The following is a 25,584-nucleotide window of genomic DNA, read 5'->3' as shown; positions in this document are numbered from 1 at the left end:
TAGCAGGGTAAGATGTTAATGAAGCTTCAAGATGGCGGCGAGGTAAACACGGTGGGTGAGTGGCTCCCGCGGTGGCTGCCGGGGCCTGAGGGGCAGCAGGGAGCCGGTGCGGGGGGGATGGTTCGCCGGGGGAAGGAGCGTCAGTTCATTGCATACGGGCTGCACCTGGCGGAGGAAGGCGTCAGGAGGTGCAGCGCGGTGGTAGCTGGGTGTAGGGGCCGCTGGGTAGTGGGGGGTGCTGGGTGAGGAGCGCGGTGGCGGTAGTGGAGAGGTGCTGGGTGAGGGGAGTGGTGGGGGGTGAGGGTTGTTGGGTGAGGAGTGGGGTGGCAGTAGTGCAGGGGGGCAGGGGGTGGGGGGTGCTGGGTGAGGAGTGGGGTGGCAGTAGCTGTCAGAGGGGGCTGGGCGGTGGGGGGTGCTGGGTGAGGAGTGGGGTGGCAGTAGCTGTCAGAGGGGGCTGGATTGGTAGTTGGGGGGAGGGGCAGGGGGTGTTTTTGCATTCCAGGAGGGTGGAGGTTTTAAGAGGTTGGGGAGAAGGGAAGGGCACTTTGGGGCAGGGGTGGGGTAGTGGATCGTGGAGGGGGATGGGACAGGAGAAGAGTGGAGCTGGTTTTGTCTTTGGGTGGGTAGAGCAGGTTAGGTAGGTGGGAAGGGGAGGGGAGGGCAGGACTGGGATTTCATGGTGGTCCTGGATGTGAAGTTCATAGTTGCATATCAAAGTGCTAGGACACTGCTGGGACCTGTGGTAAATGTCTCATAGGCTCATAGACTCTAGGACTGGAAGGGACCTCGAGAGGTCATCGAGTCCAGTCCCCTGCCCTCATGGCAGGACCAAATACTGTCTAGACCATCCCTAATAGACATTTATCTAACCTACTCTTAAATATCTCCAGAGATGGAGATTCCACAACTTCCCTAGGCAATTTATTCCAGTGTTTAACTACCCTGACAGTTAGGAACTTTTTCCTAATGTCCAACCTAAATCTTCCTTGCTGCAGTTTAAGTCCGAGAGGTTCTGGTTGAACCTGTAAACTTCTCCTAAAACCCCACCTAGCATGAGCCCTCTTTCGCTTCTGGGGGAGACCTGCCTTAAAAAGAATCCAAAAAAAAGAAGGCCCCTTTTCCTATTTACCTCTTCCAAAGTAAGCCTGATTTGGACTGTAAATCAAATCCAAACAACTTTTGAAAGTGCAGGCTGGGTGGTGTTGTCCGAGGTAGCAGTTGCAGGAGGAGATGAGCATGAGAATAATAAGCTTGTCATACTCTTCATTGAGAGACTCTAGGGGAATCATGTTAACTTGTACCTATAAATATCTACTTAAGTTGGGGTTTGGCTTTTTAAAAAGTTACTAAGTCATACCATTGTTAGATTCAAATGAAAACAGCACAATATTATATTTTTCAGTCCAATTCAATGCTGACATAAGCTGTACAAATGTTGCCAAATTGTGTTAAAAGGCAAATAAATCAGCCACTCCCATAGGTATCTTAGAAGTAGGTAACATCTACCTAGGATCGCCTGTGCACTTCCTGCCTTTGGGTATTGATCCTTTGTGGCCTTTTGTCAGAATTGTCCATTTCTGATCAAATAGCAGGTGGCTAAAACAGGGACTTCTTTCTTTCTCCCATGTGGCATGGTCAGGCACAGGTTTTTTTTCCTCTTTACTTTTTTTTTTTCTTTTTTTTTTTCCCCCTTCCAGACCAAGTCTCTCCACTGGGAGGAATTCACTTAATTAGTTTTAAGATAAATTTGAAATTGTCTGATGCAGATTTTGCTCTGTTATACTAGTGTAAATCCAAAATAACTCTCTTATAATCAAGATTTACAGTGATGCAGCAAAATAGAATCTGGTCTTGTGCCACTCATGATTTACGTTTTTGTGTTGCATAATTCAGTGAAACACTTAGGACCAAATTTCCAAGTGTGTGTGTGCGCAAAACCAAACAAGCACTTTTGGAGACACTTGACTTACAGTTCCAGGGTACAGACACACCTGACTGTACACACTTCAAAAGCATCTAGATCCTAATATGTGTCTCCAAAGTGGTTTTTTAAATACTCATTTATGCACTTTCACAACCCTTTGATAATTGTGTTCTCTAGATTCAGGCAGTATGACTTACTGCATTTAAAAAAAATCTTGAGTTACAATTTTTCTATCCTTTATATTAAAAAACAAGTTTTAAAATTATAGGAGAGCAAAAAGACCATTGTGTAAACTGTCCTCTCTCTACAAGTGTTAAGACATTCTGCATTAATTCTAATAAGCTTGTCTAAACCACTTAAAACATCTAATGGAAGTAAGATTATTTTTTGCTTTTTCCTCTTGTCAAGAGCGTTTACAATATTTGTAATGCCATATTTCATTATTTCTAATTCTCTGCATCCACAGAGAAAATTGAAACTGGATAAATTCGTATGAAGTGTATGTCTTCACAAAGATTTTTTTGCTGTTTTGCTCTAGTTTTTGGACTGAAAGATGTGGAGTGGGCTGTTGCCTCCTGGTGTGAATGAAAGTGATGTTGACTTGAGTTCTGATGATGGAGACCCAGTGGATGGCCCTTTATCTTGCTCCAAGGAAGATAAAGGAGATGAGGATGTCAAAGGAGTTCAGGTTTCTGATTTTCAGACAAATAGACCTGAGAGTATCATTGAAAGTAAATCCATTCCTATAGCAGTGGCAGATGGAGAAAATGAATGTCAAGAATGCCCTTCTGGAGTTTCTTTAAAAATGTGGAATGTGGGTATTATTAGTTGTCTTCAAATGACCAGTGCAAAAGTGTAACATGTTCAGTGTTGTGTGGCTAATTTTTATTTAAGTGAAGGGGAATACAATGTGTAGGATAAAATAAAGCAATCTGAATAAAATGTAAACTGCCTTGACCCATTGGAACCAATTTTAACCTAACAAGCCGCAAAGAGGAATTTTTTTTTTTAATGTAAATTTTACTTTTGCTTTCTTTACAGACTGGTAAATTAAAGCCCAGGGGAGAAAAATAATATAGCACAACCACTACTTCTTACAAAGTTTTCTGTTCACTTCAGGGTCTGAGCACCTGAACTTCTTTGCAACTAGCTTCTGTATTTTTAAAGATTTGTAATTCTGCATATTATCCAATATCCAATCTGAATATTTAAGATGTACTCAACAAAAAAATGTGTCCTTCAGTTTCATGTAAACCCTGCCATTCAGTATGAAGTTGGGTTACAAGACCTTATTCATTTTCTTTGATCTGTACATGTTTCTTATGGGGAAAGAAAAGATTGGAGAATTCATACATATGAGCTGACCGGTGTACACTGATATTTCATAGTGGGCCTCTAATTCTGAATAAGAGTTGCAAAAACCTAGTCGCTCATCTGTCTCCATAGCTTAGATAGCCAGTCATGTAAGAGGTCTGTTCCTGTCTTTCTTGGACATTCACCCATTATCAAAATTGACCTCAGAGGACTTTATGAACATGCTCACTGTTGCACCTTTAATGCGTTTCAAGTTAGTTGTGTACCTTATAATGAAAATTGGGGTGCAATTCTGAAGAATCATGGGGACTAAAAGAAGGAGTGGGGCAGAAAGTCAGAGATAATATTGTGATATGAAGATCAGAGTCTGTTGTGTGTAACCTTTGCAACTTAGTACCAACAGAATTGAACATGCACTATATAAGAACCTTCGTATAGTAAGAATTAGAATTTTGGGTAACTTTTTTAGTACACTTTTTGATCTAAAAAAATTCTGAGTTTGTTTTTTCCTCTTGTAGAAATTTCAGGAGCTGCAGAAGAAAAACTTTGAAATGAAAGTCCAAACAAATCAGGGAAACAGGGGAAAAAAGAGAAAACATTGCAGAAAAGGTATTTAATTTAACTATAGAATTAATGCCAAATGCATTTTGATTTACTAAAGTGAGTTGGAAAAAACTATTTTTTCAAGAATTACAGTGAAAGACCAGGCTGGAGGGCACCATTGATGCCAATGTTCTGTTCCTGTGAACCAGAGACTTTTGTTGTGTGACTATGTTGTGGAAACAGCATAGATTTATATTTTTGCTACTTGAAAGGAAATTCAACTTGTAAACATTCTTCAATTAATATTGATTTATCAGGATTACCAGTTAGCTAAAATTTATTTCAGTAATCCAATGACTCACTCTTGCTTTAGCTTTCTAAATACAGATACAGTATAAAGTTCTTATGAAAACCCTTGCTACTGAGCATAATCCTGTTGCTTTAAAAGCATTTTAGAAAGTAGGCAGTATGGCACCAATCCTACTAACGGAGTCTGTGTAAATGGGGTTCCATTAACTTCTTGGAACTCTGTATGGGGGATCTCTTGGTACCTTAGGTCTTAAAGATTACTTAGTAATAACCTACACATTAATCTTGAACTAGTCCCTTTTAATGATTTCTACCAGACGTTTGTGAATGTCTTCAAAAAATATATTTGATTTCTTTATTTTTTCTTTTCAGAAAAACTGAAAAAGAGCAAAAAAGAAGTTATTGAAAGGTATAAAGTCAATATAATTATCTGAAGTATGTTTGTAAAGGGACATTGCCCGAAAGAATGAGTACAAAACTTGACTAACCTTAGGGCCACATACTGTCTTTGGACATCTGTAAGCAGTTTCCAAGTCAATCATAGTCTTGGGTAGTCAGTGGTCGAATTTGACCCCTACAATTATTCAATGGGGAAATTTCTTGATTTAAAAAAAAATTGACTTGGGTAGAAATTAAAATAGGAGAGGAGGGACTTAATTTATTATTACTTAACCCATAGCTATGGCGACTTGCCCTCAATTGCGCTACTTGTATGTGTAGTTACATGCAAAATTAAGTGCAGGTTTGGGGCCTTGCATGACTCAAGTACAGATATTGTGAAGCAAACAAAAGGAGCTGTTAATTTTGTTGCTATTAGACAGTTGAGTAGGGGGTATTTTCTACCAAATGTGAGAGCAAAGAATTTTTTTTTCTGGCTTTTAAAAGGTTATTAAAAACAATTGAGAGTTTAAAATATATAGCTGATAATGTTAACTTTTATTAATATTTTAACTGAATAATCAGTTTAATTTATTCTGTGCTTAGTACCAAGTTGTGTTTGTCTGTTTTTCAGTCAGCAATCTTCAAATGAAGGTCAGTGGAAGGAACTCTCACAATACTTTGGAATTAATGATAGGTTTGAATCTCTTGTGAGCAACAGGGCTGCCCAAAAGGTGATTGCTATTCATAGTTTCTTAGACCTATGATGACAATGATATATTATGGCAAAACTAAAATCAGCTATTATAGAATAAGCAAAAAAGTTGGGTGAAAGTGAGTAAATAATCATAGACCTCTATTAGAGAGAGAGAATTCTATGTAACACTTGTAATATGATCTACTAGTTAGACATCACATGCAATTTATAGATATTACTTATACCGAAGAATTGCTACACTTTCTGTTGATACAATATCCCTGAGTATCTCCTTCTATTTCTTTTTTTTTTCTCTGTGATATACATAGAGATAAGTTCACATCTGATTTGGCTAGGGTAAATTTCTTTTAATTTTAAAATACCTCAGCTGATACTTTTAATTGAAAACAATGGAATTGTCTTGAGGTACAGGCGTTAGTTATCTAAAAGTGATACTTCACTGGAAGTAGTCTTTTGGATTATTAAGGCATTTATGTTATTAAAATGTATTAACACGGCCAATAATTCTCTTAGCAATTTCTGGCACTAATTATTATTGATTGTCATAGTAATGTCTCATTTTCAAAACCCAATTATCTTTGTAAATTATGTTCTTTATGGCAGTGATTCTCAATCTTTTCAGACACCTGTACCCCGTTCAGGAGACTGATTTGTCTTGCGTACTCCTGTTTTACCTCACTTAAAAATTCCTTGCCAACAAAATCAGTACAAACTAAAATTTCATACAGGCAGTTACTTTATACTTTTGTATATACTATACACTGAAAAAGTACAATATTTATATTTCAGTTGATTTATTTTATAATTTTCATTTTTACCATGTAAAGCAAGCAATTTTTCAGTAATACTGTGCCGTGACACTTTTGTATTTTTATGTAGCCTGTTGTAAAACTAGGTAAATATCTAGATGACATTATACCCCCTGGAAGACCTCTGTGTACCTGCAGGTGTACATGTACCCCTGGTTGAGAACCACTGCTTTATGGCATTATTAGCTCATTGATGTTTCTAGCCAAGGTTTAAGTAATTTTTATAAAACCACATCACATTTTCTAGGTTACATATCCCAAGCAAAGTGACTTTGATCACTGTTTTCTGAGTCCTAATTCTAGGCAAACATCTGCTCATAGTTCTCCTTAACTGAAACCACAGTCTTGCACTGAATTCCTCAGGTTAGACCTGGATAATGGAGGGGCCTTGGCCAGCAAAATGTGGAAGCTCTCCAGCTGTGATGATTAGATGAATTGTTTTTGTTAGTGCTGGCAAACTGTTAATTCTATCTATTAATTTCATAAGGCATCAAACGGAATTGACTGCCACCACAACTTTGAATTATTTTATTAAATTTTTGTTCTTCTCTGCTTACGTCTTCAGTGTATGAAAGTGAAAGAAAAAATCCTCTTAACAGTATTTCTCAGTAGTAACATGTAATATTTTCATTTACCATTACATCTTTAAAACAAAGTAGGTTAGTTGGCCAGCTATGACATATTACTGTACTTTAACAATATTTAAATCCAATCAAGAAATAGAAGTCTCCTTTTTGATTTAGAAAAAGGGTTTTTTGGTGGAATTTTTAAACAAAATCTCCTTGTGGACATCTGTCACGGATCCACAGGTCTGATGCTCTGGAACAGTCCCTGGAAGGGCCTCTTTCAGGGGGCCGGGTTCCCCCCATCCCCTAACGGATTCACTTCTTCACTAGAGTAAGTCATTTGGCTTTACTGCCTCCTTAGACTGAACCTCAGAGCCTTCAGCACCCCTGCTTCATGCGGTGAGCTCCCTTAAGCAAGTCCGCCTGAGCTAGAAACCTGAGAGAAACTTGTACACCTAAAAGGAGTAATGCATCCTCACCTTCGGCATCTGTAGTGACTCTCAGCCAGTGTTGCAAAACCAGTAAGGTTTATTAGATGTTTGGAACACAGCATAGAAAGTCCTTGATCAGCACAGAGAATGGAAAGTTACAGCATGGTCCATCATGGTCAGCCCAGAGCCCTATGACTCCTCTTTTGTCCCTGTTCAAGAGTCTCAAGCTTCCAGCAGCCAACTCTTAACAGCCCCTCACTTGGCCATTCCTCAGTCCTTTTTTCTTGTTCCCTGGGCAGACATGGCTGGTTTCCTGCAGAGGGGTGGGCCATCCATAGTTTTTAGTTGCTAGATACCAAATGTCCAGGCAATTGGAGTGGCCACTGTCTGGCAATTGGACTCTCCATACACCAGCGACCCTTGCCCGAGACAGCATGTGTCAGTTACACCTGTATCTCTGGATCTCTGCACAGAATAAGCAACCTTCTCCTGCCATACAGCATATAAGGGAAACCAAGGCATGCACAGTCAGTCATACAAAATATTACAGAAAATTCCTACTCTGGCACAACCTCAGTTCCACTCCTATATTCCTTCAGAAATATTACAGTTGGAATCTTCAACAAATACAAACCTACAATTTTTTTAAAGAGCACAGATGTATTTTATATGTGGTTTTTTTAAATGTTCATTGGTCATCCTTAATTTACAAACATTAACTTTAGACAAGTTAGAATTTGCCTCTGTTATTAGGACACTTTTTTTTACATTTTTTAAATTTCTGAATACAAGAAAAAAAAACATTTCTTTCCCTTTCATACCATGATTATTTGAAGACTTGGATTTAGTAGTACAGCAAAGTGGCATGGTGCCAGAATTCAGTTTTGAGATAAAGATAAGATCTAAAAACTGCAAAGATACAGTGGTAATTGCCATTCTTCATGTTACCTGACACATACACTTCGTTTTATTTAGGAAGGCTTCAGGGATGGAATAGATAAGCCATATCTTGAGATGAAATTTTCTTGTGACAGGTATAAACTAGTCCATATTTTTTTTTTTTAACTACAGTATTTACCATACACATAAGGTGGAGCTAATACAATGATTTGTGCTCAGTCAGCCTTTCAGTGACTACTTAATGATACTATCCATTACAGTGTTTAGACAAATGTGATTTGTTTTACATGGAAATTACAGACGTGTGAAATAAATATAATTCTGTTAAACAGATGTTTAAAATGTACGTGAAGAGTTCTCTATAAATCCTATTTCCCCTTCATTTTGTCCTGAAGATGTTTGCCATTTTTTTTTTCTTTCCCAGTCTGGTCTTGAAGTCAGCATAGACAAGTCTTTGACTGAAGGGGATATTGAGAGAGCTGAGGAACTGAGTAATAGATTAGCCACTCGTGAGGTAAGTTGACCTAGTTAAATACTACCTCTTAGAACTCTTTTAACTTTGTGTATCTAGTCATAATTCGTTATAATTTAACCAATACTGTTAAAGATTATTCCTGGCATCTTTTCCTTTTGCTGCTACTTACACAGGCTTCTTTCAGCCCCGACCTATTATAGCCACAGGTGTAACTTTAGGACTGTTTGGACAATGATATCTGTATTTTCAATGGCTCGAGTAATGTCTATCACAAGAAGACCTGAACACACAACCCCCAAAAGGATTGGTCTCAGACAAACAAGTTATTGTGGAGCCACATTAGTGACTCCATAGTTATGTCTATAAATAGTTTTCTGTAATAATCCTAAAATTTGAACCTTCTTCCACAGCAGTTTCTCAAGAAATTTCAGATGGAAAGTAACTTTCTTATTAACATTCCGTACCTCATACTTGGCCTCTCTTTCCCATCTTAACAAAATTTATCCTCTAGCAAACTGGATGAGAGAGCTCAGAGATATAGCTATGTAATAAAAGGGGTTTGTTTGTTTTTTGTTTTGGAATAATTGTAATTATTTTTGTTTTAAGAACATATCTCAAAATTAGGTTGGTCCAGAAACTTCACATCTTTTATTTCATTGTTTGCAATGGTAGCTAGTGTGTCTGAGTAATTGTATGGCAGGTGGGTGACTATTTGTAGAATTAACTTATTAACTTTGGGTACATCTATACTACCCGCGGGATCTGCGGGTCGTGTTCGATGTATCAGGGATTGCTTTATCGCGCCTCATCTGGACGCGATAAATTGATCCACTAATCAACGCCCGTACTCCACCTCAGCAGGAGGAGTAAGCGGAGCCAGTCGACTTGCCGCTGTGAGGACGGCCAGGTAAGTCGAACTAAGATACTTCTACTTCAGCTACCTGAAGAGACCTGAAATGCATCATTTCCTCATCTCCTCTAAATTGGTTAGAGTACAGCAATCAATAAAACATGCTGAGATTTCTGTTCAGATTTTTTTACTACAAATGCAAATTAGTGTGAAAAGTTACAAGTTTTTGTACCATTTATGATATACTGTTATCTGAATTGGATAACTGTTGTAACTGGGCATGGCCTACTAAAGTTAAAGAAATGAGTGTGTAATCTTGAGATATGCAAGTTGGAACGTAGGAATGATGATTGGAAGAAGTTTGGAGCTATGTGAGGCCAGAATATGGAGTGACTGCTGAGTCAAAACTAAATGGGGCTGCAGTAGAGAATTTCCAGTAAATTTTGGCTATCATCAGGATCAGTGTCAGTTGAACCCATTTTTGTTTCTGATTGTCATGGATGTGATAGGAGAATAAATGAAGGGAGCCACCTTGGAACATGCCGTTCACTGATGACTTAGTGATGTGTGGAAGATTCTGAGGCCCTGCAGGCCAGTTATGAATAGTGGCAATGTAGTTTTGAGCAAGGTGGATTTAGAGTGAATGTTGGTAAGACCAAGGCTTTGATCACTGAGGGAGGAGGACTCTTCATAAAGGCAGAGAGCTTGGAAGAGTGAAAGAATTTAAATACCTAAGATCAATGGTGGTTGATGATGGTGCCCTGCTGAGTGAAGCCTGGCATCATACTAAAGCTGCTTGGTGCAAATGGTGAGAGCCGACCCCAGTTCTGTGTGACGAAAAGAGGCCAATAAAGTTAAAAGATGAATGTATAAAACTGGAATTGGACCTGTCTTAATGTATAGAATAGAGATTTGGTCAACCACAACAAAGTAAAGCAGTATGCTCTCCACCACAGAAATGAACATGTGGTGGTCAATGGTTGGACACTCCATGTGAAATCATGTTGTAAGGGGCCTAATGCAAGTTGCTCTAATTGAACCCAAGTTGGGGGAGGCTAGGCTATGTTGGTGTGGTCATATCCAGCGGCAACTTGAGGGTTGTATCAGTAGGATGGCTCTTGCAGTGATTGTGGATGGAAAATGACCCGGGGGAGACAAAAGATTCAATACATGAGCCAAATATCAGTGGACCTCAGGCCAATCTGTATGAAAGCCTGGCATACAGTGTTGAGTTTTGGAAGAAGGCTAGAGAAGTCGCTGACCCCAAATTGGGAAATGACAAGAAAGAAGATGATCATCATCTGAATTGGGTAGACATGGGATTGTACAACACCTAGCATATTGGGTGCTATCATTACATATTATTTCTGGTACCTTAGCTCAAGATTGTTGATTTTATAGTATTAGCAGGTTCTAAAATCAAGAATACATTTGAAACAATGTTAGTGTTCATAACCGTCATTCCATTTTGGTTAAGGTGGTTAGTCTGAATAAATAATACATTGTAAGAGAAGGAAAACACAAATGATCATGGTTCTGATGTTGCAGTGCGTTTCATGCAGGCAGTCTCCCAGTAACTTCAGTGGGACTTTACACAGATGCAGGGATTTGCCTATGCAAAACTCATTGCAAGATTGGTGGTTCTTTTGTGACACAAAAAGAATCTGCATGGGTTAAGGTGGGTCTCCATAATTGCGGGAGCCGGGGGGAAGTGCTGTCTTTTGTTCTGGTGAAACCATTCATGTAGTAACTGATTGCATAAAGAGCCAAAGAAAGGATGCAGTTATGGGAGCAGCTGAGTCAGAACACTACTGTCTCATAGACCAGGTACAGACTAATACAACAAAATTGCTTTCACATTTTTAAATATTGATACAAACATCCATTTGATGTTCTCCCATCCCATTCTGAACTGTTTTAAAAAAAAAATCCTTGTTTTTGTGAAATGCTGCTTTTTTTGTAGGAAGTGAATTAATTCTAAAAAATTACCCAATTTTTTCAGTCTACACAATTTAAGCGGTAATGTTACTTTTCTTTTCACCTCCAAATGTTGTAAGCATCAGGAAATGGTTGAGCCAAACAGAGAAAAAGATATTGACTGTGTACCCATGAAGAGGGGCAAAAAACGAGTTGAGCTGCTGTTTGTATATAAGAAACTGCATTATTTTACATTTTATTTCTCTTAATTATTATTTCTGAGAAGTGTTGAATGAGGATATCAATAATAAGCTGATTCTATTTGGGGTACAGTCCCCTTGCAGCCCTGTGGAATGTGTTCAGTGGGTGGGTGTTCTTTTGGAAATCAGGTTCATAGATTATTTAATCAGCACCATTTTCTTTCTCAAGAAGCAGTAACTGGAACCTGCTGATAAAGCCTTTGCTTTGAGGCACAGATCCCAGAGTTCTTAAAGCTGTTTCCTGCTTTAATAAGTGAAACTAATTTTTGATATATAACATTTATAAGCCTGTGAAACTGATAGGGCAGCATGTACTTAGAAAAATGAAGCCAAAAATAAAGAGATGACTGGGAGTAGGCAATGAAAGCATGCCATAAAAAAGCTGGGGAATGCCAAAATCATGCTGTCGATGTGCTATCATTATGACACAGTGAGGGATGATTTTTTTGAAATCTGATTCCCTTAGAATCCGAGTGATGACTTATAGAATGTACATAATCTGGAGACTGGCTGGGTGGATCACTGAAATTCACAACCCTGAAACCCAAATGATACTGTAGCAAGAGTTTTTCTCTCTTTCCTTGCTTTTTTGTTTTTTGTTTTATTTTTATGTAACACTTGTTGCAGGGTATTTGGGGGCACACTTTGTCATGTTGTAGGATAAAGGAGTAAGTTTGGAAGCTGGATATTGTCTATATTTCTTTGATGAAAATACACCTGTCAAGGAATGGATTGCTGTCTCAATAGATATTTTTCATAGCACTGTGCACACAATTTTCTTTGGGCTTTTGCTGGGTTGTTGTGGGCTAGGAACTGAATGAATGTGGAACAAATAAAATCTGATTGGTTTCATCATGGGGCAAAATTCTCCAAGGTGTCTCAATTACTATCCTTAAGTCAAAACAGATTCAGAACTTTTCCAAGACAGCATGGACCTTATAAATTCTAATTTTCAGTGCTAAAATGTAGAATTGTTTACAATATCAAATATGATTTTCTTTTAGTAAACTTTTTTTAGTTCTACAGTGTACATGACAAATTTTCTAGATCAAAATTAGCGTGTGTATTGTGGCAATTGTAGAGTGAATCATGTTAAGGTAAGGTGTTTCTGAGCTTGGAATTTGGTATGCTAGTGCATGTGCTAGGAAAATAAGCAAGAGAAAGTAAAAGTGTATGTAACTCTTATTGATCAAAGTAATATAAAATATTTTTTTTAACTTATGGAGGAGGAAGTATGGAAGTGAACACACTAACTCCAGTTCTGAAGTTGTGCACAAGTAGACCCATGCACAGAAACACATAGACTTCAATGCATCTCCTCAAACAGACCCACTGGTGTTCACTCACAAGTGACTATGCATGGATCTGATTGTAAGATTGTGGACTACATGTATAACCTCCCTTGATGCAGCTACATGACATTAATTATTAACAGAAATGTAGTAAGTATCTGGCTGGTGAAATTCACCCCAATCCCTGCACAGAGATTTCTGCAAAGAAACCATAGAAACTCTGTATGGTTTGGAGTAATGAACACACTCATTTTATGGTTATTATTCCACTTTATAGGCTGGAATAGTGATGGCAGTTCCTTTGAACATCCTTTGAGAGAGATCTGAGGGCTAGTGGATATTTGTAAATGTAGAATCCATGGGCCCTGCATTCAGCAAGTCCTCTTTCTGATTCTTTTGCCCACCGTGGATCTCTAGTGGTTCAGTGATTCTTGGACAGGTTCTCCACTATTGAATGAATTTCATTCTGAGAGAGTATTCTTCATAGAATATACTACTGCAGAGGCTCAACCTCATCTGTGTGGGTTATATATTTCTAAATCTAAAAAAGCATACAACATTTAGATTTATCTAGGGTTTTTAAACACACTGTACAGCACTGGAAAACACTTCTGCAAAGCATGCATCTTCCAAGAAACTTACTTCAATTACTATGTTAAGAATGGATAGTTTTAATTTTCTTACAATTTGCATAATATAAATATTCACAGTTAAAGTGTATTTTATTTAATCCAAGTGCTATCTTTATCATATCCTAATCTAAGACTGTAAGCATTAGCAAAGTGCTCCATGTTTTAAAGCTCTGCTGCTTGAATGTAGAAATGAGTACCTAAGGCCATAGCTGCAACATCGTATACTTAATGATAACTTGTTTAACCTGAGAGATATCAAGAAAAGTATTGAATATTTATATAGGAGTTATTCAAAGAGCCTTGAATCTTTTTTAGAATGGATATTGTTGCAAGAACGAAGGTAGCATGGTCAGCTTTGCAATTTTTGTATAGAAATTCCCTGGATTTTATAAAACATTGTTTGGTGGTGGTATATATAATATGCTAACCACTCTTGCTTCGGTAGCAAGCTTTGAACACATACCTAATATAACTGAGAATCCTTCTAATAAATAGACATTTTTTAATGAAGTAGACTTCATTCTAACATAGACTGTTACCTTAAATTGCAATGTGAATGGTTCACTTACTGTACTTGGACTTTCCAGGTACTTCTTTAAATAAGTCAATACTGAGAACTTAGAACACTATATTGACTCTGAATAACACTAAATGTACAACCTATGTAAGAGTTATGACTCAAATTATTTAGTAATATCACATCAGTGTAAACAACGTAATTCATTAAAGATATTCACATTTCCTTTACATGCTTACATATGTTGAGATGTGAATACATATGTAAGGCTGTGGCTATTTAATTCTTTGTAAACTTGTTCTATAATAGATTTTGCATGACCTGAAAAGAGATCTTTTCAGTAGTTCACCCTGAAAATACTTTACATTGTTCTTGGAGTGAGCCATATTTTTATTTAATGCTGTCATGCTCAAATGTTTTGTTCTGTCTCTGGAAACAGAGCACAGGTTTCTGTATGGCTCTAATAGTCCTGAGAATTATTCTGGCAAAAATTCAAACTTTTCATTTCACTTGTGATTATTGTGTAGCTATTGCTGCATAGGTGCCACATTGTCTAAGAGTGCATTAGCCTGAGGGCAGTAACTTGAACACAATAAAATTATCTTGACTACATTAGATTTATCTGTCAAAAGAAACCTTAAAAATATTATGTAATTTAGAGTACTAAATTACTGAGGCAGTTGTCAGTCTTTAAATAACCTGTTTTGACAGCACTATTCCTATGTGTTTAGCTTAGAGGCTTCTGGCATTTTGGTGAGAAGTTTCAAAAGCTATAATTTACAAGTAAACTCTGCATTATTGTAATAAAACTTAAATAAAATATATGCATTATAATCAAATTAATTAACCAGACATTGGGATACCATTCTCATCTCCAACAGAGCTATGCTGTTGAGCTTTCTATCGACCCTGATTGTGACACATCATTTTTTGACCACTTGCTAATAATTGTTAATGAAATTGTCCTCATTTGAAAGCAAATTCTAGCTTGATCATTTAGATTTGCGAGCACATGAGCTAGGTTCCTGAAACTATCTCTGTATTTTAAAATTTGACCTTATTGTTAAAGAAATAGTGTATAGCTTATAGTTGCCAAGTCATACAAATGTCCCTCTGTTATATATATATATATACAGGGTAAATTAATCACATGGGGAAATGGCTACTCTACTATCACTACTATGAATGGAGTTATAGTTCTAAATTTATTTACCCTATTCAAAATTTACTATAATATGTGTAGGTACCCAAAGTGGTTGCAACAAATTTAAAGACTATAATTGCACAGCAGTTAACTTAGGCTTCATTTATATTAAAAGACCTGGAAAAAAGAAGAGTAGATTTTATTTTGTCTTGGTGAAGGGTTTTTTTCCCCCCTAACATTTTAGTAGAGATGCTTCCAAATATCTTTCTTCATTAAGATTGTTTTCCTTTAACCTTTGCTATATGACAGGGTTATCACCTAGAATTACATTCTTGTGCTCCTCTAATTATGTATATCTTTTCTTAACAAACCTTAAAAAAAAGATTTCAGATGTTACAAGTCTAATTAAAGAGACAGACAAAGCCAAGTTTATAGTGTAGATTTTTTCTGCAGTTCAATTAATCAGCATGTTTTCTCATTTAATTAAAACCATTTTAGTAAATTAAAGCCCACAGCAAAACACATATATAATTTGTTTGTAATTAGCTCTTAATTGGTGGTAGTTGAAGCTTAGCACCCTTGGTTTCTTTCTTCATGATTGCCATTTTATTAGCAGCCAGTCATTAATTAATCTTTTTTTCTAATTAGCTTATAAAACTGTTGATGGCACATTATTGTAAATGTGATTTTAAGTTCAAAGCTTGTTAATAAGCTTTCTTACTTAGAAGAACAGAGATAAAGAAATTGCTGAAAACAGTACTACAGTTTTTTTTTTTAAACTGCCTTTCTTATAAGGGGACTCTGTAAAGCATCTAACAGTTTATAGTTAATTTTTAATGCTGTTTTCTCATGAATGGAAGAAGTTACTTGCATATAAATGTTTAAATCTAGAAGAGAGCTTAAATATTAGAATGTTTTTCTGTTCTTGCTACATTAGTCATCTAATATAATTCAATGTTTTAATATACAGCATAAAAAAACAACAAAGGTATTACAAACTATTTTACAATGAAAGTTGAGCACATCACTGCAAAATCCATTCAATATTCTTGTTTGCTTTATATATTTCATATTCGTCAGCAATGAATAACATTGCATAACATAAAAGGAGAAAATCATTGCTAAAGGCAAAGCCTGAAATAACTAGATTCATATTTGATGAGAAACTGTAATACTGTATTAAAAGGCTATTTGGCTTCTCTGGTATGACCATAGGATGCTTCAAGACCTGTTTGAATAAAGATGTTTTGTAAAAGCCTCTGTGGGTTTAGCATTTTGTAGATCACACCTAAATATGACATTTCCGGAGCAGTTCTTGAATCTGCTATCTCATTACTCTTATCATAGAGAGTTTGTATTTTAAATATGACTTCTCGTTTAATGAAAGGTCTCTGCTGAATAATATTCCAAATTAAATATCTCAAGATTTTCTGGAAAGTTTTCTGTAAGTTACAGTAAATGTCTGTTGCATCTCAGTAAAAATGTTTTCTGTCTTGCTGCCTGAACTTTACATTCGATTTCAACTTCAGCCATTTCTTTGCTTGTTTTAAAAGTGTTTTATGATGCTGTGCAAGAAACACTAGAAAGGGATAACTGACAAGGAAAAAATTAAAAATTGGATAAAAAGTAAATGAATAATGTCATATTACTAAAAAGATGAGAGGCTAATTTGTGCCGACTTTTTGCTAATTTTGTTCAAGCTTCAAAATGAGGAGCTGTCACGCGTTCTGTGTAGCACTGATGACAGTGCCAATGATCCATGAAATAAGCTGCCGCTGGCTTTGTTCTGATAAGAATGAACAAATCTGCACAATGTATGGCTCCCAGAATCTCATTTTCATACTTGCATGCAGGCTAAAAGAAATAAGCTGTTTGCAGGCTTGATTAATCAGACATTTGAGGGTTTTTTGTCTCTTTGATCTCTTTCGTCTCCTAGGTAACTTGCTTGACATTAATGTTGAGCTTGAGTAAAGACAATCAGGAATTGTAGACCAAACTGATATAAAAATTAAAGACCTTAACACTTTAAGTACTCAAGTAATGGTTCCGCTTTACTTCAGAAAACATCTGTTTTCATTTAATTAAAGAACAAAAGAGAATGGCATAAATATTTTTCATAGAAACCTATTATTCCATACAAAGTTAAAGTATGATAATTGGTATTTTTAAATAAGTGCCTTGAAACTATTTAAAAAGAGGGAAAGCTTTAGAAATTTGTCACAAGGTAACAATTTCAGATGAGTAAAATTTTATGAAAAACGATGGATAAGAAGTTTGCATTTATGCTACATTAAGCTGATAGAGTAAGATATTTGAAATGATTATCGGTGAATTTTAATATGAAAAGATTTTGCCTCATGGAAACTGAGTTGATTAAAAAGTTTGTCTTAAAAAAATCTGTACTATGTTACAAGGATGAGCCATTATATCTGCTTTACTACCCAACATGATTTACACACTTTAAACCTGTAAAATTGAAAGGAATTTAAAAAAAAAAATGTCGCAGTGCGTTTGCTTGAGGTTATGCAGACGCTTTTACAAATCTTCCAAGTGGCTGTAAAGATGAATGCCTCAAGGGTCTAGCCAGGGCCCTGCTTTTCCAACCAGCTAAAGCCCTTATCTTAAATCCAAGCAAAGTACCATTAATCTTTTTGAAAGACCTTTTATGGCTTTTAATATATCCCAAATTAGAACATTTTACACCCTTGGTTCCTGAAATATGGTGATAAAAAGCCTTTAGAGCTTAATTTTCCTTACTGCGTGCTCTGACCAATTTGCAGTTCTTTGTGATAATGTTTAGACACCTTAATTAAAATGCAGCAAAATATTGGATGTTCTATATGGAAAATGCTGATACTTTGGCTGCACAAGAAATTGTTGTATATATTTTTATTCATGTTTGTTTTTCTTCTTACAGCATTGTATTTTGTTGAGTTATCTGATGACCCGAAATATTTATGCTTTTTTTTTTTTAATGTAAAATCCATTGACCAAGCTTTTAAGGATTTCTTCTGGGAGGGGAAGTGAAGATGTACGTCTGGGTGTGGATGGGTGTAGAAGATGCTTAATTTGAATAAAATGTTTGTGTATATTTAAACACAACATTTGTTTTTATGTTTTGCAGACTAGGCTTTATGTTGCTCTAAAGTGATAGCATTAATACTGCAGAACATTTATTTCTCCCTTTTCCACATATACTACAGAGGATCTTATTATTCCATTTTATTTTCATACTTTCAAAGATGGAAGTATTCATTCTGCCTTCACAGAAACAGACTATAAGATTTTTTTGAGTACATTTATAGACATCAATTATGTAAGATTGTGTTTATATTGATGTTAAAAAGGCCCGCTAGAATATATTTTAAGTGTATACTTGTTAAGGAATAATTCTTATTTAATTCATTGTACTAGAATGTAAAATTCAGTCAAAAAAAGACATATTTAAAGGCACAGTTCTTCTGCTGTGAATTCATTGTCTTAGTCCTCTGCTCTATTTATTAAGTTAATAAAATTATTGTGCTTTGTCACATAAATACTCATTTAGTGCATTAAAGGAATACAGGTAGAATTTAAGTTTCTACTGTAACTTCAGGAATTTGTTAGTTCATTAAATCTGGATTATTTGTAAACGCTTGCAGGGGGGAGGGATAGCTCAGTGGTTTGAGCATTGACCTACTAAACCCAAGGGTTGTGAGTTCAGTCCTAGAGGGGGTCACTTAGGGATCTGGGGCAAAATCAGTACTTGGTCCTGATAGTGAAGGCAGGGGGCTGGACTCAATGACCTTTCAGGGTCCCCTTCCAGTTCTGAGATAGGTATATCTCCATATATATTTTAAGGTATTTAATTTTTTATAGCAAAAATGTTAATGCTTGTAAATTATACTTAAATATTAAATTGCTGTGTGTCAGTAATAGAATGTTATACTTTAGTTAGTCTTCATGTGATAATGCTTTGTGATTAACTTCAGATTTTATCATTCAGATGTCAGTCTGTTGAATTACTGGATTATGTTAATTTTTGTTAATCAAAACATCATTCTATGGCTAATGATGTAAAATATTGGCTGATCACATGATTGATTTGATGCATCAGGAGGACTCCAGCAGGACATATTTGTGACCCTTAAAAAGTACAAAAGCTAGATTAGAGAAATGTTTAGCTTTAGACTTTCTAAGGAATGAGTGTAATACTCAATGCTCACTTTTTAGCTATTTATTATTTGTATGCTAGAAATGCCTAGGGCCTCAATCAATTATCAAGAACCCCTGTTGTGCCAGGTGCTGTACAAAGAAATAACCAGGCTGTCTCTGCCTCAGAGAGCTCACCACTTAGGTTAAGGAGAAGACACAACAGGTGGGTGAGTGAAACAGAAAAACGGATGAGTGCGAGAGTGGGAAACAAGATGAAAATAAAAGAAACGTCTTGAGTAATAGGCAGTAGGTTCAACTCACCAGCTGTTAGTGTTTTGTATGCAGTCTTTATAACATACAGGTACCAGTATTTCACTGGTGAAACAAGATCAGCTTGCCACAGTCAGCCTTCCTTTTCAGATTATATTTAAAAATGCTGTATTCTGCGGGTTTGATCCATGGCCTTAAGAAGTACAATTTTCACAGAAGTAAATTGCAGCCCTACCTGCATAGGGACAACAGACTGAGCTCTCTGTGTGTTGCCGTGACTAATGCAATTTCCAGTCCTTGCACCCTGATAGCTTTTTTGGATGCTTTTGTTTGCCGTCTAGGTTGTGTAAGGCAGTCTTCAACTGGAAGGATGCTCATTGACTTCAGGCTTTGGATAGTGCCTTGAGTGAGTTACTGCTGCAAGAAGCAGCAACTTGTTCTAATGTGTTCTAGCAGTCTTGGCCAAATGAGTTTTCTGGTTGTCAGGAACAATAGGAGTAATTTTGAGAAGAAATTCTTCCATGACATTATATTTTTGCTGGCATTATTTAACATCATGCACAATATCACAAAATTTAATTAAAATGAGGAGAAAGTTAGTAATGTTCAGTAATGGAAATCTTCGAAATTGGCAATTTCAGAATTGTTGTCTGGCGTTATTCCGTCTTGTCTTTTCTCTGACATATACCATGGTATCAATTCAATTCCCCTTGGGTGAAAAAGTTTGTAAATACATAAATAAAATGGCATCCAACTTACATCCTGTCAAAAGTTTATTTGAATAACATGCATGTTTATTACCTAAATAATGATAATCTAGAGTCTGACAATATGAAGATCATCTTAACCTATTGCACATGATTTCTAAATACGTTATTTCAGCCAACTTCTCAGGAGGACATGGCAACCATTTAACAGTGTGTAGTAGCTCTAGATAGTTTAGGATGGAAATGAAGAACACTTCAACAATTGTATCTGTAGGCAGATACAATATAATTTTCTAAATTCACATTTTGGCCAGGATGCTGGTAATATCCTCACTACCTCCATTCCTGCTAAAAGTGCTATGGAAGTTTTTAATCTCCACACATGGGCAAGAGTTAGAGCCATGCTGGGGCACTGGTTCAGTAATGTTCTAAAAAGGGTATTACTGAAACATATCACTACTATTTCCTGCAGCATAGTGGGTTTTCCCTGAAGGCCTTCTACTTGATATTGGTAAGGCCTGGCACTATTTATCTGAGAAGATCAGCTTGACGTGTTATGGGAATACATTGTTTGGTTCTGATAAATCTGTTGAAGATCAAATTACACATTCTAACTTTTTTTCCAAGATTGATTTCCATAATACTATGCATTCTGAAAATTGTGATCTGCACAACACAATGTTTCACTGAAAGGAATTTTCTGTTGTCTTTACTGACTTAGAGTATGTCATGAAAGCAACTAACAAGATGAAAGTAGAGTTGGTCTGAACATTTTCAAAACATTTTTCATCAAAAACTACTGTGTATCAAGTTAAACCATAAGGCTTCTGAGGTCCACAGTAGGCAAGAGAGGAAGAGAAATGAACCAAATACCTAATTTTCTTGATCCAAAAGCCAGTGATTCAGTACAGTTCCGTTTTGCAAAATGTTCAAAAGATTTTCTTCCAGTTAGTTTAAAAAAAAAAAAGAACCAAATTTTGAAACCTCAGATTATCATGAAATGCAGTTGTCATTCTCTGACCAGCTCGAGTTGTAAAATAAAGCAGCTCCTTTCTGTCTCTTTCACCTGCACCATCTTAAACACTACTTGAGCCAAATTCATACCTAGGATTAGTGGAAATAATTCCCATTGAGTCACTGGAAATTGGACACATTTATAGCAGTATACCAAACCTGTGCATGTTACACTGTTGTCAGTTATTCTTTCTTGATCAACTTATGTATCTAACATGTCTCTGGCACTTCTATCACTACTGAATTTAACCCTTAGATTGAAACATACACTGAATACTGAAACAGTCAAAGCAATGGCTAAAATGCCAAGTTTTTATTACTTAAAAAAAACTGTCTAGGTTTGTTGGCTACAAACTTTGCAGATCTAAAACTTTCTTGTCATTTTAGTTCATGTGATTATATGAATAATTTTCATTCTTTAACATGATGTATTAGACAAAGAACTAGACCAAGGAGGGAGCTGATGCTCTAGTAATTCCCAATACATTAGCCTAAAATCCAGCCTTTACCAGTTCTAAAGTGCTTTAAATTCCATATGTGAAAGGTACTGTATGTGAGGAAATAGTAATTTTTTTGAATTTACAAGTATACCATCTGTTGGATGGGTGGGATTACTCAGAGCCTTGAGGACCCCTACTGTTGCCCACCACTCTTAACACTGCCATCTTTCTGGCTGATGAGGGTGTGGAGATGGGGAACAGATCAGAATAATTGCTCCTTCAGTTCTAGTTGTCTTTTTGGACTGAAGCACACAGGGTAAAATGGATCATCTGTCTCTCCCATAGAAAATCTGGTCCTGTTCAGTCCTGTGGGTACATCTGTCCATCTGATTTTTCAAAAGTTATTGTAACTCATGTAAGCCCATGGAAAAGAGTCTAAAACTAAATAACTCATCGATAGGCCTCATGTTTGATGTAAACCATTTGCTTCTGTTGACTTTTCTTTCTGTTCCTTCTCAACCCTTCTTAGCTCGGCGTGAAAATTGCTAAAGCTGTTGCTTGTCGCAACTTTGTAAAAGCCAAGCAAGATACGGAGGCTTCCCAAGAAGCTCGAAAGAAAAAGAAGCTTGCCTGGGGGTGCGTCATTTGAGTACAATATTCAGTATTTGTGGTTTTGTTGGCACTAAATGGATTCAATAGAATCTCAGTTAAATGTTTCCTTACTTCAAATAGACTTGTGCTGATCCTTGTTGTTTTAGTTTAACCTGATTTTTTTTCCTGAATAGTGAATCAGACTAAATATATAGTTGTCACCATAACTGATAAGTTGTTCTAATGTTTATATTGCCTTTTTGTAATTATTAGGGTACTAAAAACCAAATTCTGATTTTTTTTTTCATTGAGGTTAAATGTTTTCTCTTGAAAACTCCCAAATATCATTGTAGTGACACCTAACATGGTTTTGTGCTTCGTTTCAGATTTGAAGCGAAGAAAAGATGGGAAACAAAAAGCAACATGGGATACATGTAGTTCTGTCTTGATCACATCTGAAAGCAAAGCTGTTTAAAATATAATCATTGGGGGTTTAATACAGTACATGCTGCCTCTTTTATGCTTGCATAACTAAATCTTGAACAGCTAAGCAAGGTTGATAGTTTAGAAAAACTAAGCAAAACCTGTTTGTTTACTTATTTCCTGTAATTCTATTAAATTTCAATATCTTGTTTCAAATTCCTGTTAAAATTGTAGTGGGAATAGATATTTTATTATTGCACACAGAAACTTAACATTCCACTCATGTTCTCCAAATTGAGAAAATTCTGTATAACACATCTCAGTCTGAAGAATTGTGAAGCCTGGTCAAGAGTCCCATAAATCTGAACCCAAATATTCAGTGCAGTAAGGTTCTGTTAGGTGGTTATGACTTTTATAATGATAAAATATTCATGTCAGTGATCCATGGGTGTGGGAAAAGGGACAGGTTCTTCATTTAAAAAAAATCAATATCTTATCAATTATACATCTGATCTACTAAGTAGTACAGATCTTATCACAGTATTGTTTTGAGGCTGCTCTTTGAACCATTTGGATACAAGATATTAGTTGATTGAGTTGAAGATATACCATGAAATGCCTGAAGAATATCAGAATATTGACTTTTGTGACCTTACCCAATGCTCCTTTTATTTATTTGTATTAAGTTATGAAAATAATTTTAAATTTAAGCTATTGTCTATACTACTAAAAGTATCTTGTCTTTGTATTGTTTATTTATGTGGCTAGATGAATCGCAACAGAAAATTTTAGTCTGAGAGTTTGTGAAGCGCAATGCTTAGATTCATTGGGTGGATCTAGTATGCCCCATGTCCTGGAACCACCATCTTGAAGACCCTTCCAGTTTATCCTTCACCACTTACTTCACATGTATTCAAGTTTTAATATCCCTATCTTGTCAATTGGACAAAATGTAGAAATAGGAATCTTGAAAATATCTAAAATCTGTTATGTTGTGGAGTTGATCAACTTACACTCGAATATCAAATGCAAATTTTATTCAGTGCCAAATGTTTTATAAAATAATTATTCTTTGAATGCTGATGTTGTAAGTAACAAGAATTGTTGTTAATGTTTTCTCAAAATCATTCACAGTGAAAAGTAAGGACACATTCAAGACTAGCAATAACTTTTTTCCCTGAAGCTTTTGCATATATGTTTTTAGTCATCAAAATGCCTGAAATGAATTGGGAATGTAAACGTCAGTTGTTGTTAAACAAGATTAATATGTTTCGGGCCAAAGGTTTGGTATTAACATAATGGTGATTTACTATTTAAGAACTTCAGGCTAAAACAACTTGCCAAAGAATAGTACTTTGAAGGTTTATGACACCAATTCTAAGACCTAAGGTTTGTAGTCTAACATAGGGCATTTTTTGGTAGCCCTCGAGATATTGGATATTTTTTTTCTTCCCCCCCCAGCAGAATATTGTACTTTCATAAAGATGAGAGTTTGCAATATGGTAATCCTAGAGTTAGCTGTAATTAGTTATGATGACAGAGTTAAAGACAACTGCCAAGACTATAAACCAGGTGGGTAAACAGGTTTCTGAAACAGAACATCATAAAATTCAAACTGTATTTTAAATACATGTACCTTTTTTGGAAGAGCCATTGGCATGGGGAAAGGAAGCAAGTGGTATGTAGTCCTCATATTATTTACTTTATATATGCATTAAATTTACAAATTTACAAAAGTATAGTGTGTGTATGTATCTGTATTTTTCCCACATGGAATAACATTACATTTAAGACATTTATGGCTTATGAAAATGGAAAAATGCCATAGTTGTTCATTGGCACACCTAGAAAAATACTATATAAAGAATTTTTTTCTGAATTTCAAATGTACCAGAATTCTACAAAACGTCCTATCTGAAAATTCAGATGGAATCATTTTTACTGTGTATAGCTAATTTATTTTTTTAAACAGATAGTAAATAAATGTTAGGAAAAAGATGGTCTTTTTATGTGCTATACACAGAAAAAAAACAAATGATGCTAATTATCCTGTGCCCTGAAAACAGATTAATATGATACACATTTTGGTACTTTAATAAAATTACCTCTTTTAATAACTGAAAAAGAAGTGGTGCAAACTTCAGCTTAATAGTAACTGATCTAGTTAATAAATAGTTGATATATGTGCATCACACCAGAAGGAACAGTACTCTTATTTGATCTGAAAATATAATAGTCAAAAAAAAAAAGTTAAGGTTTTTTTGTGTTTGAGAAATCACTGTTTTATATTCTTCTCAACAGTGCTCTCTGCATGTAATATTTTTCACTTTTAAAATAACTAATTAGTTTTATTGTAGACCATTAATAATGTAATTAATTATTTAGGAAGTATGCAGAACATTTCCTTTAACTTACTCGTGTGATGAATTAAAAATGATCACATTTTAAGTATTTTGGTGTTCCTAAAGCCTTCGTTTATTAGTGTCTGTAAATTAGCAGAATTAAACTCTGTTCAAAAAGATGTTAAAGATTTAATTAACACAGTGAAAAAATATGAAAAGCTTAATACTGCAAGATTGTATCTATTCAGATCTCTATCATCTTAAGCAGGTAATTGCACCTTTTTTTCCGGGGGGGGGGGGGGGGGGAGGTGTTAAACCTCCTAAAAGACTGGTGTGAGTCATAGGCATTTTACATTAGACTTTTTCCACTGTTGTTCCCAGGATATGAGAGACACAAGTCATGTGAGGTAATGTCTTCTATTGGGCCAACATCTGTTGGTGGAAGAGGCAAGCGTTTGAACTTCACAGAGCTCTTCAAGTCTTCTGTGAAGCTTGAAAGCTTGTCTGTTCCACCAAAAGAAGTTGGTCCAATAAAAGATTACTTCACCCACCTTGACTCCCCTCCGCACCCCCCACAGTATAGCTCTGTGTTTTAGCCAAACAGGCAAAATTGCATTCTAAACTGTTGTTCATTTTCTCTTCCTTCCTTTCCCAAACAAAATCTGTGTTTTGAGCAACACTTTA

At 35.9% G+C, this 25,584-nt stretch overlaps 1 protein-coding gene across 5 annotated transcripts; it reads left to right on the top strand.

The window, feature by feature from the left end:
- On the top strand, positions 1-24,749 carry FAM204A (family with sequence similarity 204 member A). Of its 5 annotated transcripts, none has more exons than XM_030568884.1 (8): positions 1-51; positions 2,463-2,612; positions 3,757-3,847; positions 4,463-4,499; positions 5,103-5,202; positions 8,317-8,406; positions 22,074-22,180; positions 22,522-24,749. In XM_030568884.1, exons 2-8 carry the CDS (start codon positions 2,478-2,480, stop codon positions 22,571-22,573), a joined length of 612 nt encoding a protein of 203 aa, XP_030424744.1. In that variant the 5' UTR covers positions 1-51; positions 2,463-2,477; the 3' UTR covers positions 22,574-24,749. The 5 variants fall into 5 exon arrangements, with proteins under 5 accessions (XP_030424744.1, XP_030424738.1, XP_030424739.1 ...); XM_030568878.1 differs by having other exon boundaries at positions 2,463-2,738; XM_030568879.1 differs by having other exon boundaries at positions 1-55; positions 2,463-2,738.
- The last annotated feature ends 835 nt before the right edge of the window (positions 24,750-25,584 follow it).

The sequence above is a fragment of the Gopherus evgoodei genome, chromosome 7, assembly GCF_007399415.2.
Source record: "Gopherus evgoodei ecotype Sinaloan lineage chromosome 7, rGopEvg1_v1.p, whole genome shotgun sequence".
In the NCBI taxonomy this organism is placed as follows: domain Eukaryota; kingdom Metazoa; phylum Chordata; order Testudines; family Testudinidae; genus Gopherus; species Gopherus evgoodei.
The sequence above is the reverse complement of the archived record's forward strand: the minus strand, read 5'-3'. Positions and strand labels throughout refer to the sequence as shown.

Excerpts from the sequence above, each read along its gene's own strand:
- FAM204A (XM_030568878.1), top strand. The coding sequence starts at position 2,478 with ATGTGGAGTGGGCTGTTGCCTCCTGGTGTGAATGAAAGTGATGTTGAC. Across the intron at positions 2,739-3,756 it reads TTTCTTTAAAAATGTGGAAT|AAATTTCAGGAGCTGCAGAA; the intron begins GTGGGTATTATT and ends TTCCTCTTGTAG. Across the intron at positions 5,203-8,316 it reads GCAACAGGGCTGCCCAAAAG|TCTGGTCTTGAAGTCAGCAT; the intron begins GTGATTGCTATT and ends TTTCTTTCCCAG.